The sequence below is a fragment of the Colletotrichum spaethianum genome, assembly GCF_022836535.1.
Source record: "Colletotrichum spaethianum MAFF 239500 DNA, contig20, whole genome shotgun sequence".
Classification (NCBI taxonomy): domain Eukaryota; kingdom Fungi; phylum Ascomycota; class Sordariomycetes; order Glomerellales; family Glomerellaceae; genus Colletotrichum; species Colletotrichum spaethianum.
The window spans coordinates 248,224-264,368 of NW_026054790.1; the positions used below are offsets into that span (position 1 = coordinate 248,224).

General features: G+C 50.9%; 5 protein-coding genes across 5 annotated transcripts; 3 read left to right on the top strand and 2 right to left on the bottom strand.

The window, feature by feature from the left end:
- Positions 1-1,908: 1,908 nt before the first annotated feature.
- ColSpa_07772 (cytochrome P450 monooxygenase sdnE) lies at positions 1,909-2,820 on the top strand (the record flags this gene model as incomplete). Its single annotated transcript, XM_049273984.1, has 3 exons — positions 1,909-2,143; positions 2,201-2,715; positions 2,809-2,820. The coding sequence occupies 3 exons, from the start codon at positions 1,909-1,911 to the stop codon at positions 2,818-2,820; spliced, it is 762 nt and encodes a 253-aa protein (XP_049129941.1).
- Positions 2,821-4,690: 1,870 nt separating this feature from the next.
- On the bottom strand, positions 4,691-5,898 carry ColSpa_07773 (uncharacterized protein; the record flags this gene model as incomplete). Its single annotated transcript, XM_049273985.1, has 4 exons — positions 4,691-4,928; positions 4,999-5,285; positions 5,522-5,669; positions 5,705-5,898. The coding sequence occupies 4 exons, from the start codon at positions 5,896-5,898 to the stop codon at positions 4,691-4,693; spliced, it is 867 nt and encodes a 288-aa protein (XP_049129942.1).
- Positions 5,899-7,889: 1,991 nt separating this feature from the next.
- ColSpa_07774 (D-erythronate dehydrogenase) lies at positions 7,890-8,885 on the top strand (the record flags this gene model as incomplete). The annotated part of the gene is given in 2 exon segments (XM_049273986.1): positions 7,890-8,560; positions 8,579-8,885. 2 exon segments carry the CDS (start codon positions 7,890-7,892, stop codon positions 8,883-8,885), a joined length of 978 nt encoding a protein of 325 aa, XP_049129943.1.
- Positions 8,886-9,292: 407 nt separating this feature from the next.
- ColSpa_07775 (putative mannose-1-phosphate guanyltransferase) lies at positions 9,293-10,286 on the bottom strand (the record flags this gene model as incomplete). The annotated part of the gene is made up of 2 exons (XM_049273987.1): positions 9,293-9,863; positions 9,922-10,286. The coding sequence occupies 2 exons, from the start codon at positions 10,284-10,286 to the stop codon at positions 9,293-9,295; spliced, it is 936 nt and encodes a 311-aa protein (XP_049129944.1).
- A 1,061-nt stretch (positions 10,287-11,347) lies between these two features.
- On the top strand, positions 11,348-12,929 carry ColSpa_07776 (delta(14)-sterol reductase; the record flags this gene model as incomplete). Its single annotated transcript, XM_049273988.1, has 3 exons — positions 11,348-11,409; positions 11,471-11,775; positions 11,824-12,929. 3 exons carry the CDS (start codon positions 11,348-11,350, stop codon positions 12,927-12,929), a joined length of 1,473 nt encoding a protein of 490 aa, XP_049129945.1.
- Between the last annotated feature and the right edge of the window lie 3,216 nt (positions 12,930-16,145).

Here is a 16,145-nt window from a genome sequence, read left to right on the forward strand (position 1 = left end):
CCTCACTTTTCAAGCATTGCCATAACAGTAATCCAAATGCAGCCCCATGCCTTTAAAGCCGTGCCGATATCCGAACAAGACTTAGGAACTTGGGTATCACCTCTCTGTAGCCTCACGCGCACACCCGGGAGAAGTTCGGCGTGTCCAAGAAAAAAGTATGATGGAAAAATATATGGACTAACTGATCTGTGCTAGTTGCGGCAAGAGAGTAAGCGGGAATGCGTCTCTAACAATGCGTATCGACAAGAAGATACTGGGATATCCAAGCGAACTACCTCGATCATTTACCTACGGTATCCTATGAACTTTTCAATCATGGTACAACGCAGCTTGACACTTATCCTAATGCTTGGGCTGCCGCGTTGGCTGCAAGGAACCAGTGCTCACAGATTGGTAATTGCATGCCAACTCGTGAAACCCAGGATGGTGCGGCCCAAACCAAACTCTTCACTGGTCAGCCATCTTTATCCAGCTTGTGGAAACAAGATGACTCCTTGCTTGCTAACCGACATGCCCGTGGCGAATTTGTCCCTCGGCTTCTACTCGCCCCAAGTCCGATATTCATACGCGATCTCAACGAGACAAAGAAGAAAGTCTGATTGGTCCGTCAAGCTAGATGGTGTGAAGCAACAGAAGGTAGGTTTAAGTGTTCAGGAGAAGGTTTAGATTTGTTTGGTGAAACAAAAAGCATAACATGACCTTACATAGATGATTGTCAAAGGAAGCTTCAATAACTGGGTCCATGAAACAAACTCCAAAGCCAAAACTGCTGCTCCAGGCCCAAATTGACAACCTCTTGCACACGAATCTCTTTTGGAAACATCGAATCTTGCACTGTTTGTTCTAAGCCCGCGCAAATACCCCGCATTGCCAATTCGATAGAGAAGGAACCCCGGATAAGCTGTTCTCGTAAAAGCAAAAACAGGATAGTTTACCAAGTACCGACGTCTGAACGAGGAGCGGTGATCTTGGCAGTCTGTCAGACAAACAAATCGATCGAAGACCTCGTTCTAGCTGTGGCGTTAGTTCGTCGCATGATGATGGCTTATATTCGTCGCGACGAGCGTTATAGATGATGGAACTGCTGGTCTGTTTGAGACTTTTCTCCACGTCTTTCAATCGCCTTCTCACGCTAAACCAATGCCAAGCGGCCAGGCTATTACTATTATCATTTTCCTGCTCAATACCTGACATCCAACCTTCTTAACTAACTGTAAAGAGTTTAATTGGGAACCATCGACTATCACCATGGTCGAATTACAATGACGTGTGCGATCCTCACGCATTCCGTGCCATCTTTGGGGCTTCTACCTTGCTACTTACCAGCTTTAACAGCTGAAAGCAGGCGCAATCAAATATTGCTGCAGGGATCGAATGGTTTTGATTGGGGGACACGGTCTTGCTGCATTGAAACACTACAGTCGAGTCGCCCTGTAAGCACGGTTCTGTCCCGTTGGTCTGGTGCAAAATTGACCCAAGTTCCTGGGCGGAACCAATTCTTTTAGGAAACAAACATCCACATTTTTTCATGTTTGCCTGCAGCTTGGGTCCAAGGGATGGAATCTAGTCTATTCTGCAGCTTCGCTTCATATCAACATCAAACCTTTGGTCGGCCTTGTCATCAAAAGATCTTTCAGTCAGGTTCTGCGGGGGGGTCGATGCGAAATGACACAAACATATCGCTGCAGCCAGAGCTGCACATCCATCTGTAGCCAAACAGGTTTGGGCAAACTCCATGCTATGGCTGGTCAAGGTCATATGAACTCCAGAGAAGGTATTGTAATCTGACTACTGATTTACCAAATGGTTCAATCGCTGATGTATAAAGGCTTGTCCTCTTTTCCTCGATGGCGAACCTGGTTTCACAAGGACTATAGAACGCAAAATAACCCTGACATCGCATTCATCATGGCCTGGTTTCTTGCTTCCAAGACGACATTGTATCTTGATGACCTCATGATCAAGTTATCATGCGCAACCATCGTCTACCTCGTTGCCAAATATACCTGGCGCGCCCTCTTCTGTCCTCTCGCGAGTTTCCCTGGGCCACGAATTGCTGGCATTACGAAGCTATACGAGGCTTACCACGTCCTGGTCAAGAATGATTGGCTTGATAATCTTGTCTCACTCCATGAGAAACACGGTATGGTCTTTGGCATTGATCAGTTTGGTTTATCGTATGCCTGACACTCTACTACAGGACCTGTCGTTAGAATCGGACCCAACGAACTTCATTTTGTCGACCACCAATTTTGCCTAGAGCACCACAAACGTCCTGATCTTTTTAAGTGCGACAACTACTACGGTCTTCTCGACAAACTCTTGGGCGGTCTGGCCAATCCAAGCAAACACTCGAAGAGAGCGGCCGTCATGCGCCCCATTTTCTCCGGGCAAACCCTCGCCAGGTTTGCCCCAACACTTGACAAGCACCTCGAATCGCTGCATTCACGACTCACGGATGCTGCAACTGACGTGGAAGTCGTCAATATAACACACTTTCTCTGGGCGTACACCAATGATGTCATGATCTCGTACCTTACTGAAGAGGACTACGGATTTTTGAAGGCCCATGATCTAAGGGCTGTTCATGACTCCACACGAGCTTTCAGCGCCATTGATCTTGCTACGGTTCTCAGGTGCATGCCACCCATCAAAATCATGTTTGACCTCTTTCCTTCTCTTAGGTCCTACTCGCCTCTTGGCTGGCTTGATTCTGTAAGCCCGTTTTCTGCTTCCAGATTCGAATATCTTGCCCCTTGGCTCACATTAGTCTTAGTTGATTACTTCACATGTCAACCCCATTGCCAGATCTTGGGATGACGAAAATAGTCATAAGGGTGTTTTGGCTCGGATTTTTGCCGAGATTGGCAACCAGACACACACCGTTCATGAGTCGTCCCAGGCAATCTTCATCGGAAACGAATCACTTCTGAGCAACCTAACTTTTGTCCTTCATCATCTCATCCAGAATCCAGAATGTGTGAAGAAGATTCGAGCTGAACTCGATACATTGGATCTTGGACTGTATGGCCATAGAGTTTGGAGAGATCCAAAAACTACTCAACTAAGGTATCTGGTACGTCAATATGCTGAAACATTTACCAACAATACACGTTCTTATATTCACAACGGTAGGACGCTGTATGTAAAGAGTCGACTCGGTTGAGCTCACCAAGCTGGCATCGACAACCAAGACAGAGCCAGGAACCAGTCGACTATCAGGGCACAACGATACCTGCGATGGTAATGGTGTCGGCTATTCCATTCGTGTGGACCTTGCTAACTCGCAGCAGACCAGTATGAGCTTCACACTGAATCTGCTCGAACACGATTCTGATCTTTTCCCTGAGCCGGATGCGTTCAAGCCGGAAAGGTGGCTTGGTTACAGCCAGGAGTCCAAGACAGCAAGAAGTCATTCAGTCACTTTTGGCACAGGCACAAGGACATGCCTAGGACAACAGTATGTCCCTTCCTAATACGCGTCTACATTGGTTCTCTTAATAACATAAAATTACCAGTATTGCGCACAAGGTTCTTCGCAAGACAGTTGCATTTCTTGTTTACAACTTCAACATCTCATTGTGGAATGAAAAGCTCGATAAGATGGAGGGATATAGATATTTGGACACGTATCCCAAAAAGGGTCTTGAGGGCTATATGAGAGTTCGGCTGACTCCACGGTTCGGTTGCAATGCATAGCGGTTGCGATGCATAGAGGTTGCAAAGTCCGTGTCAACAGTATTATTCCTCATAGAACCCCCCCCCCCAACCCCCCCCCCCCCGCGATTTCCTTTGCATTTATATGAAGATGTACTTGAAGAGCAGTATTCTATTCTGAAACCGACTATCAGTCTCAGTAGTTTTCATTTCATATGTTTTAAATGGTATTGAAGTACAAAAACATACAACACTAGGTATTAGCTGATCATCACCGACTCAACTACTAACCCGGCCCTCATACGCTTATTTTTCAGGTCAAAAACGATCACTAAGTGCTGTTTTTGGCAACTGGAAACGATAGCCTCTAAAGCTGCTCTACTCCGGAAGGAAAATATGACACCGAGTGCCTTCGTCTAATATGGACGGTATACCGTTTTCATGTTTATAAAACCTGTCTTAAATATATGTTTCTCTTCGTGCACTGCTGCCTTAGTACTCTAGGGAGTATACATAGTGTTGATGTATTGTTACGGTCGGATATATGGCAGTAGTGTTTTTTGCTAACAGGTAGCTAAGTTCAATACTTAATACAAGAATTTAGGACTTATAGGCAATCTGCTAGTCTAGTAAGTACATGGTAATTAGTTATATACTTTTTGACACAAGTAACTTATGTAGTAGTAGGCTAATTCAATTAAAGCCATTACTAGTAACTATATTAGTTACGCTTATAAATTATGTGAGGGTGATGGAAAATGGACTGTTGACATGTAGACTACATTAACTCTTTTCACCTAAAGTAATAGGGGCTCCTTCCTAATATCTACTGTCCTAAACCCCTTTTATGTCTGTCTAGATGCCACTGATTAAACCTACCAGCTGACTAACTAGCAGAGAAGGGTTAAAACTACTTGGCCATCTAGGTGTTGAACCCTGCCACTTTCTACTATATACTCTGCAGAACCGGAAACTTTTCAATGCAAAACTCAACTACGAAACCGTTTAACGTTCGGTAAAGTTCAATGCAGTCTCAGAGTCTATTGGTATCCTTCTCAAAGATTAATTTCGGCACCCCAGCAACTGCGTAAGATCCTGCGGAGCCTTGCCAAAGCAGAGAACCAAGCTTAGGTAGGCCATTAAAGAACGTCGTGGCGCTGCCTGGGGTATCGAACCAGTACTCTTCAAGAGCAACGTGTTCCCAAAAGGTTGCATACGTGAAGGGTGAATCAGCCTGGAGCGAATCCATAAAAACCTTTCCACCATCAACACTGTTGCCTAAATGTTAGCAAAGACTACCAATCTCTGGAGAAAGAATAGAAAGCGAATATAGCAACTAACCTCGTCTGCAGGGACTTTCCGCTCTGGATAAAGTTGTTGAGGCCACTTGCTAACTCTGGATGGGCATTCAACCGAGACTCGACGTACGCGCGTCGCAGCTCGAGTGTTTCGAAGATCTCGTCATGACTAGTGCCGGCAGCGCTGTCCCCGAGGAGCAGCGCCACATACATCGAAGAGTTCTTCGTCTTCTGATCAATTTCCACGAAAGAGACTTGTTCCGGATCCCAGGCGAGTTTTGCAAGAGGCGTGAGAATGCTGCCATATTGGTCGAGCCGGCAGAAAACATGCTATGATGGCGTCAGCCCTGTGAATACGAGGCGGGGGGCTAGGAGTATTCCAAGTTACCGATGCAGTCTGATTTTGGTATCCTGGAGACTCAAACGACGCGTTTAATGCTTCCATGCTTTCCCAAATGTGTCTGGTCAAAGCCATGGGATGATATTTGGAAGGGAGGGGGGTGTCGACGGTCTAGACAGAGATCAATACATGATCATTTCCCACGCGGCGGCATGATTAAACTCACTAATGGAGATGCAGAGTCATTCCAGCCTATGAGAGCATCCTTGTGATAGGTGTAGACTTGGTAATAAGAGCGGAATGCTTCCGTAACGTTGGCAGTTAGGTAAGTGTCTTCCGCATGGACGCTTGTGATTTGCGTGTAAGCAACTGTCCTGAGCAAAGAGAACCAAGGCCAAGATCTGCTTACACTTCGTACTGGTATGAAAAATCTTCGGTTGTCTGCAGGACATTGGTTTTCTTGCCTGGCGTAACATACCAACGAATCTCGCTGGTGTTTTCGGCTACTTGTCGGTAGCTGAGGGACTTCGAAGCGACTTGCGGGAGAACTGCAGCATGGGCCGAGGCCAATATTTCAATAAGGAAGAGAAGTTTCATTTTCATGACGACTGCTGACAGTAAGGGGACGGTTCTGATCTCTATGAGAATAATAGTAATTGAAGATGATGCAGAGGAAATCAGAGAAAGTCGTAGGAGAGGGATTCTCATATTTTATACTCGTGCCATCTCGGGAAGCTGCTCGCCAGTCAACTCCGAATAAATTATGCCATCCCTTCATTTCGTGCTCTTGCAGGCCATGGACCGTAGAAGCCCGCCGCTTGATCCAAGAAACACAGAAGTTGTTGAGATCATCATCCAACTAGATTTATTGCTGTTCCACTTTTAAGCCCGATTTCTCCCCGAACAGGACACCAGTCCCACATTTTCGTTTCTCCGAAAAGGCGACGACCCCCAGCCTCAACTCCCTTATCCCCCTTCCATGTGCCTGTTCATTTTCTAGGGGAAACCAAATCACAGATCACTTACCCTCCGCTACTCTGCTAGCAGCACATATTCTTTTGTAAACATCGCCCTAGTTTCTCCTTTCTCCTCTGTTTTCCTTTTTATTCGATATATCTATTTATTAATGTCCTTACTTAGGGCTCTAAGCTTTTCATTCGCATTTATGAATTGATCTTACAATACCGTAATTCCGAATGATTATACCTAAAACCTTGACTTACGTGGTCCGCACTTAGATGATTGCCGGTCCATTGTGGTCGCCTAAGTATAGCCACGGCTGGCTAAGTGTCTTTGCAGATATGGCCGGCAAACCGTAACCCTAACTCCGATGCCGAATATTCAAGGAGCCTCGCCGACAAGAACTCATTTACTTTCCAGGACGAGAAGACCTCCGAGAAATCTTGAACGAACGCAGAGTAGTTACAAACAATGAGTCCGCCGAGGACGCAATCAAGATGATGTGGAATTGTACGGCTTGTACCAAGCTCTAGAGCCTTGGCAGCCGTCTGCCATCGGAACAAGCCGCTAGAAAACAGACCGAACTGAAAATTGAGAGCAAGATCAGTCTGCAGGCTTGAAATCGGATTCCCCTCTGCCCTGATGTGTCGTCGTCAAAATAATCCAGTCAGTTTCTTGGCCGTCACTGTCACTGTTGTGTTTTGCAGTTGGTTATTTTTCGTTCAACGCCGCATAGATTTATCAGAGGACAACAGTGGCACAGACCAGATAGGCATTGGTAATGAAGGTGCTACTCCTTGACATCCAATTTCCTCTAGACCGGGCAGTATTTGTTGCTGCTCCCTGCCAAGGCTATATACTCATCTTTGATTGGCTTTCCGCTGACTGAAGCTTGAAAACACCTAAGGGTGTGGTACAAAGTCGTAGCGAGGATACATCAAGATCAACACCACTAATGTGATATTTGTCTCCTATTATCCTCCGTCCGGTCCTTGTTTCTTTTAAAGTCTCGATCGTGTCACAAGGAACATTGTGAAGGGGTAAAGAAAGATAACCAACAAGCTCGTCTCCAATTACTATAACATCCATCGTCACGAGATCCTTGAGTTTGAACTCCGTTTTGTCGCTGGATGCTTACCCGAGATGACCGAATAAAATAGGGTCGGAGACATGTCCGATCTTCCCCGGGTCACCATTGCTGGTGGGTCAACATGCATGCCGCTACGGGGCCGTGGATGGTGTGGGGTTTGGCGCCACTGCCGGACTTCTCCCCGGTGCGGAGATCCGATTCCGCGGAAGGTAGCCAACGAAGCGGCCATCAAGTACAGCGAATCACTAGAGATACCCCTGATTGTGTGCCTTGATCGTTGATTCAAAGCACCGCTGTAGGAACATACAAAATCACCAGCAAAAGTCCCAGTATCTGTAATGTTTAATGTTTGCAACATCCCGAGGACTGCAAATGTATTTTCTACGTCATACGCTCAGATCCACGCGCCTCATCTCACCTTTACAACTTACAGTCATAGAAGACCAAACGTCTTCCACAAGTAATAGGTGTGGCAACGAATCTGTACTCACAGCAGCATCACCCACACGGCCCCATCGCATCACCATCCGAAATTCCCTTCACGATGGCATCCGAAGCAGACCATATCCTCATCACGGGCGCTGCCGGCTTCATAGGCCAGGAAATGATCAGCGCCCTTCTCCTTTCTTCCCCCTCAATCCACCTCACGACAACAGATATCACGATCCCACCAATCCCGCCAAAATCCCGCCCCCACGCATCCCGCGTTACAGCCCTCCAGACAGACCTCACCTCCTCTGAGGCAGTCGCGTCCCTGCTCGCACACCACTCCCGCTTCAACACAATCTACCTCCTCCATGGCATAATGTCCGGCGGTGCCGAGGCGAACCTCGACCTCGGCCTACGCGTCAACTTCGACAGCCACCGCTTCATCCTCGACGCCCTCCGCCAGGAAACATCCCCACACCGAGGCACAGTTGTTGTATTCCCTAGCTCCCTGGCCGTCTATGGCCCCGCGGGCCCGGGGCAGGTCAACACCGAGGCGACGTGCGCGATGCCGCAATCCTCGTACGGCGCGCAAAAGCTCATGATCGAGACGCTGCTCGGGGACTACTCGCGTCGCGGGCTTTTAGACGGGCGCATCGTACGGCTGCCGACGATCATTGTGCGGCCCGGGGCGCCGAGCGCGGCGGCGTCGTCCTTTGCGTCGGGAATAGTGAGGGAGTCGCTCAAGGGTGAGGAGAACGTCCTCCCTATGCGTCCGGAGCTGGCGATGTAGGTATGTTCCCCAAGGACGGTCGTTAGCAACTTGGTGGCGGTGAAGGACATCCACCATGACAGATTTGGGCTGTCCAGAGTCGTCAATCTGCCGGGCGTTACCGTCACGGTTGCCGATATTCTCGATGCTTTGGGGGCTATAGGGGGTGCAGGAGCACGAAATCTGGTCAAAGAGGAGAGGAACCCACAAATCGAGGCAATTGTGGAGAGTTGGCCGGCCTTCTTCGACATTTCGAAAGCGCTCAGCCTGGGACTTGCTCAGGATGGGGATCTGGTCACAACTGTCAAAGATTTTGCCGAACGGCTTCGAGCTGAAGTTTAGGCCTCGCACCCAGTATGTCGGCAGATATTATCGGATAACACATTGCACTCTCATCATGGGCCTGTTCTAATGGAAATCATGAATCATCTATACATGTTCACAAGGGGTATCTAGATGGTTGCCTGCGACTCACTTACATCCCCTGAAAACAGCTCCGTAGCTCCAATACACAATCTGTGGCCGTAAGAAAAGGAAGGTCATCCTCACGTGCCTAGGCTACACTTTGTCAGAACGTTTAATCATCCCACTCCTCGTCGAGCTGGTCTATCAATCTGTTCTCGTCCTCGCGATTGCGTCTACTTGGAGAACCAGACAGATGACTGTAACCTTGCCTCCCAGGCAAAAGCTGCGCGCAAGAAGAGGTTGCAATGACGAAAATGTCCTGTATACAATGGTCAATAAGGGGTTCAAGACGTGGTTACTGGCAGACCACCTACACTAACAAAGCTCCAGATCCCAGCCCAGAGACTGTAGTTGGGAAGCTGGCGCCAACCTCGAGCGTGCGCGACAGTTCTTTGGTAAAAGACACCACCACCAAAGTAGACCAGGACTGCAATTACGAAGATAATGGCAAACACGCTGCCAGGACCGACGCTGCCCGGTTGGTGGGGCTCAGCCCGCGGGCAAGCGTGTTGGGAACGGGCCTCGAAGAAGTATGCGCAATCATCGGGGTCGGTGCCGACAAAAGAGATGTGAGCAGCTCCACCGACTTGCTCGGTATCACAGTGGAAGGAGATTGTAGTGGATTTGCGACGGGGGTTCGAATCCGAGTCGCTCTTGTCCGCGGACGCCTTCTTCTGACTGTTGCCGAAAGAGCTGAGTGCTGTCGCTTCGTCATCATCATCGTCGGCGTACTTGTTGTAAGATGCGCCGGCATGGGCCTGGGATCGCTTGGATTTGCTCTTGTCGCAAGGCGAGCCGTTCTTGTACTGGAGCACCAGTATGCGCCCTCGAGTCTGAATGTCCATAGACGATGAACTTGAAATCGTGCTTGTTAGCTCCCACTCATTTTCGTGTCGAATCATTTGATACGCACCCTATCGAGTAAGTCTCCCCCTTGTATGTGTAGTACGCGCTGACGTTCTTGGCTTCACTCTTTGTCAATCCCTCCACATCATCGAGCGCTTCGATGACAGGGGCGCAGATGTTGAGGGTGAAGTTGCGGCCATAGTCCCAGCCTCTAGCATGGTAATCCGCGGTGATGCTTCCCTTCGACGACTTGCCCTCCTCGGTCTTGACGGCGATGTCAGGTCGTAGGTCGTAGAAGGCTCCAGTGCCGCTCTTGGATGCTGCTGTACATGCCGGGGCGCTCGTCGTTGTTGAAGGAGTTGAACTGTCGGCGGCGCGGGCTGTCGCGGCCGCGAGAAGCAGAAGAAGTGTTGAGGAATGTGGTAAGTGCATGACTATGTTTCGGCGCAATGTCGACAGAGAGCAGTTGAAATGAACGTTCGTTCGCGACGTCGGGAAGCGCCTTGGAGCGCGGGGGAGGAAGGTTAGGTGCAGCGAGACCCTATGACATCAATTGAAAATGAGCTAACACTGGGGAATCGAAACGGAAGTGAGCGATGCTAAGGTTCCGCTGTGTGACGAGAACGAGGATGGGAATTATGGTCGAAGTTCGGGTTGGAGGGAGGTGGTGTCGAGATGCAGATTGTCAGGAATGCCACCTTGGTCACATCAATTCGTCAGCTTTCGAATGCAGGGAACGGCGGGAGTGACCGGAGTGTGGGCATTAATTGGTGGATGAGACCTCCTTGCAGCACCGCCGGAAGTAGAGCATCGCTAGGCTGCAGTTTCCGGAGAGTGGATCCACATCTCAATAGCACGTGACGCGGAAACATCATTCAGCGCCTCAGGTAAAGTGGGCTCCCTGGAGCTCGTCCAGCCACGATGAGTCCGATTCTGATTGGCTCAAGTCGTTCTCATTGGGCTTAGCTGGACCAGTATCATGTACGTTCCTTGCTGGTCTGAGACGGAAAGGATTCGTTTTTGGCTTGAAGAGTGGCCAACAATCCAGGATCCAAGACGCATCGCTTTTGTCACATTCTACATAGTATAACCTCTGGTTAGAAGAATCCTCTCGCAATCCCAGGTTTTGGACAGCTAGACTTGGTATCGTCCGACAATTTTCGTATGTCCTTCCGGGAGCCGTTTCCTCGGTGGAACCATTCCACCGGGGGGAGCACAGCCACGGACTCGGGGAAACCCAATGAGAGCACTGTACTTTTTCTTAGCGTCATCGAATCAGGCACATGAGGTCACCCGGAACACCAGAGCTCCGGCGCGCCACGCCTTTCAACTGCTTCGTTGTCGGGTCCGTATCAATCACTCACTGGCATTGTGTGGCATATAAGCACTCTTCCCACCTGCGAAGACTCGTCGCTCTCGACAGCAGCAGCAGAACACGAAACGAGACTTTCAATTGATCGATTCCTTCACACCCGCGACAGGGAAAGATCAACATGGCGCCCAAGTCGAAAAAGGCTACGGCTGAAAAGCCACATGGCTACGAATTCGGAGGACCGTAAGTGGACTCAGGTTTTAGATCCCGGCATTGCGAAAGTCAAGCTAACATGCTCTGGCAGCATCGGCGCCTTCCTCATTTCCTTCGGACTGCCGATTCTTGTGTACCTGTTCGCCTTCAGCTGCAACGATGTTTCCGGCTGCCCTGCACCTTCCCTGCTGAGCCCCTCGACCTTGAAGCTCGATCAACTCAAGCGCGAAGTCGGATGGCCCGAGGAGGGCATTTGGGGCCTCGGGAGCGTCAAGGTCACCGGTGCCGTCTTGGGATACTATCTCTTCAATGCGCTCCTCTACCGCATCCTTCCTGCCACCGAGGTCGACGGCGTTGAGCTCGCTTCTGGTGGCCATCTCAAGTACCGCTGCAACTGTAAGAGACTCTGGCTCGAGCAGAGATAATCATCGCTAATAAGCACAGCCTTCGCCTCTAGCATTTTCATTCTGACCGTGTGTCTCGCCGGCACTATTGCTCAGGGCGCCGAGTTTCCCCTTTGGACCTTCATCACCGACAACTACATCCAAGTCGTTACCGCCAACATTCTCATCGCATATGCCCTGGCCATCTTTGTGTACGTCCGGAGCTTCAGCGTAAAGCCGGGAAACAAGCAGCTCCGCGAACTCGCAGCTGGCGGTCACTCGGGCAACATGATTTACGACTTCTACATCGGACGAGAGCTTAACCCCCGCATTACTCTTCCCATCCTCGGCGAGATTGATATTAAGGAGTGGATGGAAATCCGTCCTGGTCTGCTGGGCTGGGCTCTGATGAACTTTGCATGGATGGCCAAGCAGTACCGGACCTATGGCTTCGTCACCAATAGCATTGTCTTTACCTCGGCAGTCCAGCTTGCGTACGTTGTTGACTGCTGGTGGAACGAGCCTGCGATCTTGACCACCATCGATATCACTACGGATGGCTTCGGGTTCATGCTTTCTTTCGGCGATCTCGTCTGGGTGCCGTTCGTCTACTCGGTACAGACTCGCTACCTAGCCGTGTATCCCCACTCGGTGAGCCCCTTGGGTATGGCCGGTATTGTCGCGGCCATTGGCGTTGGGTTTTCCATCTTCCGCCTGTCCAACAGCCAGAAGAACGCGTTCCGTAACAACCCCGAAGACCCCAGCGTGTCTCATCTCAAATACATCGAAACCAAGGCGGGGACTCGCCTCCTCGTCACGGGCTGGTGGGGAGTCGCCCGACACATCAACTACCTCGGCGATTGGCTGCAGTCGTGGCCGTACTGCCTGCCCACGGGCATGGCCGGATACACGATTGTCTCTGCTGGCACGGGATACGCGGAGGCCGGGCTCGAGGGAGCTTTCAAAATGGCGGATGGTCGTGAGGTGATTTCAGGTGCCGCGCGCGGATGGGCTATTCCCATTACGTACTTTTACATTTTGTACTTCGCCGTGCTGCTGATTCACCGGGATCGCCGCGACGACGAGAAGTGTTCGCGCAAATACGGCGAGGACTGGGAGAAGTACAAGAAGATTGTGCGGTGGAGAATCCTGCCTGGCATCTACTGAGAATCTGCGGAAGGGCAGCAGAACACTTTTCGGAAAGCAGGCCCGGAGGCGGAGCCCCATGGGAACCTCTTCGGCCCGTTTTTCTTGAAATGCGGATACCGTGGAGTTCGTGGAGAGCAGCATCACCTGACGTAGAGTTGCAGTATGTACTAGCACAGTTAGGCATTGGCGTACGCAACAGTTGCGCATGGGGTGTTTGTTCATCCAGAGCGGATCTCTGTGGCATCGTCTTTTTGCTACTGAGCATTTTACATACTTGTATCAGTAACAATCCGGTCTAGGCAGATAGTATATACCTGTCGCCACAAACGTCCTATGCGTCCTCTCACCGAACGCAGTCACGCACGTCGTCGTTATATTCTGTCTCGGGGTAAATTCCAAGGCAACACAAGGCGCACGAACCCCTGGATGAGACCGTCATCCACGTGGCCGGACGCACACTGGAACGTTACTCGCGTTCAGGTTGCCAGCATATGTGAAGCCAAACAGACTAATGACCAGATCGAAGTGCGCCTGCGGACGTTTCCTCCCCTGTCAAAAGATGCGGCTAGAAAGGTTCTCCAAATTCACCAAGAAGAAGAAAAGAAGTGTAAACGGGCCGAAAGAGTTGGGGACCCCGCTCCTTGGCAGCGGCCGGCAAGCTCATGGGTAGTGACATTGGCGAGGGCATCATGGAGATTTTAGATGAGCCCGCGATGGATAAGCCTTGATCGCGAACAGGGTTGGGTGGCCACGAGACCTGAACTTACTTCTTTTTCCTTTCCCCAACTGGTAGGTATTCATTTCGTTATTCTTTCATACTTTTTTGTCCCTCTCATACACACTGCTGATTCTCATCCCTTCCTTTTGCCTCCCGAAGAATTCGACGACGAAGGTAGCGAGGGACGAGGAGAGCAGAGAGGAGAACCCAACCGAAGGGAAAATGGGGGGGAGCACTAAGGCAGGCTAAGTGGATTTGGCTGGGTCGGAATGCGGGGAAGGATGAGGGGAAAGCGAAGGGAGATAAAAAAGTGTGGGTGGAAAGGTGGTGGTCGGCTAGCAAGGTGTGCGCAGGGCTCGACTCGGCCAAGAGGCGAGGATGCGCTGTTCATAGGAGCCGAGGCGGTCGTAAACGGCGTCATGTAATTCGCAGCGGGGTGAGGACTCAAAGTGGTTTGATTCGATTCGATTTCCAGCGTGCGGGAAGCAAGTCATGGTCTTCATGCTCGAGATTATTTTTATTTTAAGATTAAGGGTTAGTCAGTGATTTTAAGCATAGAGATGAGATGAGACGGTCAATTAGGTTACAGAAAGCGCTGACGGGGAAGGGCGACTCAGGGACAAGCTTTTTGAGTTTACGTCGTCGAGACTTTGTCCCGGAGACGTCGACATGGGACGTGTCAAGTGTGTCTATCGAAGAAAGATTAAAAAACACAACGATCTCTACCAAGCGAATCATATGCCGAGTCGGGAATGAAGCTATGGGGTAGACTTTGATTCCGATCGGCGGTCGACTCCAAAATCCTGGTCGTGCCCGGCCAACCCATGACCATGACTGCTTATACATTTCTCCGACCAGAGTCTAGTTCGTCACCAAGACGGTCGACAGTCGACAGTCCCTCGGGGTCAACGATAGTGTCGATGCAACGGTGTCGCAGGCGGTGGGGAGCGGGGCCTAGCTGCCGGCTGGGGCATCACTTGACGATGACCAAATTTTGCTTGGAGCACTAAAAAGCGGTCATGGAGTCTTGGAGGAGGAGAAATGACTGCGAGATACCCACTGGCTGTGGCCAACGGCGGGAAGGCGTTGCGCCACCGCTCCTGTTTCCCCTCGCCGGGAGTCAGCCAAGACCGAGGACTCCGTCTAGGCCAGGAACACGTTAGTACTGTACCCATGGGGGGCAGCGGTACTGCCGCCCTAGGTACATGCAGCCATGATGAAATCTCCGCGTGTCTGGATGTTTCTTTCCGGCACGGTTGGCATGCGCTCGCTTCTCACTGCTACCTACTCTGTACTGCCATTACCAGTGCCGCTGCCGGCTTTCCTCCGCTGGTTGCCTACCGTCTGTGCCGGCCAAGGCAGTTACCCACCCCACCCCCTTGCTTTCTTCTCCCCAGCTCTTTCCCTGCTGCTTTGGGGCCCCCGCTTCCCCACCCGTTCCGATTCGGCCTTAGTGTTGTTTGTTTCCCGCTACGTACCCCAAGCCATCCTTCGTCGAACCCGGGCCTTTCCCTCCTTTTCCTCATCCCGTCCCTGTCCATCAACGACGCCCACTGTCGATTGTCATCTGCCACAAATCTCCTTCAGTCAAGCAAGCAACCAACCGAACTACAACGTTGTCACGCCCCCCTCGGCCATTCCACCGTCAGCACTGGATTGAACGCCGCCCGGCGCACATCCACACATCAGGACCCAAACCTACGCCCAGTTACCCTGCAGCCTTCGGAGACAGCTGGTCCCAATGACAACAATGGCTCTTTGGCTGTCCATCTCTGGCCCTTCCTGGGCATCGCCTTGCCCGTCATCGCGCTGGCTGATCGGCCCTTTTGGTCATGACGTACAGATCCCATTGCTGCACCCTTGTGCCTAGTGGCCCAGCGAACTGAGTCACCGTCTTCGCCTCTCCTCATCCTCGGGACGGTGCTGTCCCGGACTTTTGCTTCAGCGAAGCCAACCAAGGTCCTTTTTTTTGTGTCTTCGCCCGACCTCTGCGTACCCCTCTCTGTCAGTTGAAAAAAAAAAAGGTTGTTTCAAGCGTATGTCTACCCAGTCTTGGCAGGAGACGGCCCTCCATCTCTATCTCATCTGACTCTCTTCTTGCCTCTACCTGGGGTTGTCCGTCCTTCTTCCCCCTCACCTAGCCTTTCCTCTACACGTCGATACCTGCTGCTTCTCCCAACCCTGCGCGTCTTAGTCGGAAGCGGTTGGAGACCTTCACTCCAGATATCGTTCATGGTGTGGTGGGGTAGCAACCATCCAGCGTTGAGCGTTGCTGCTTATGCCCACAACTTCCAACCAGGGAAGCCTTGTTGCATCATCGGGTCTGGCCCAGCCCGGCTCAACGCCGGCAGACCTGCGAGTCGGGCCCAGAAGCAAGCTTGCCCTCGGCACGTTGCTTTGAGAGGGGAGCTAGCTACTCTGGTCTGGACGATCATCCAGATTCCTCTGTCAACATTAAAGCAGCCGCGCCCGCCTTCGTCCAGGCTTTTTTTTGGTAAAGCTGTGCGCCCCCTTTC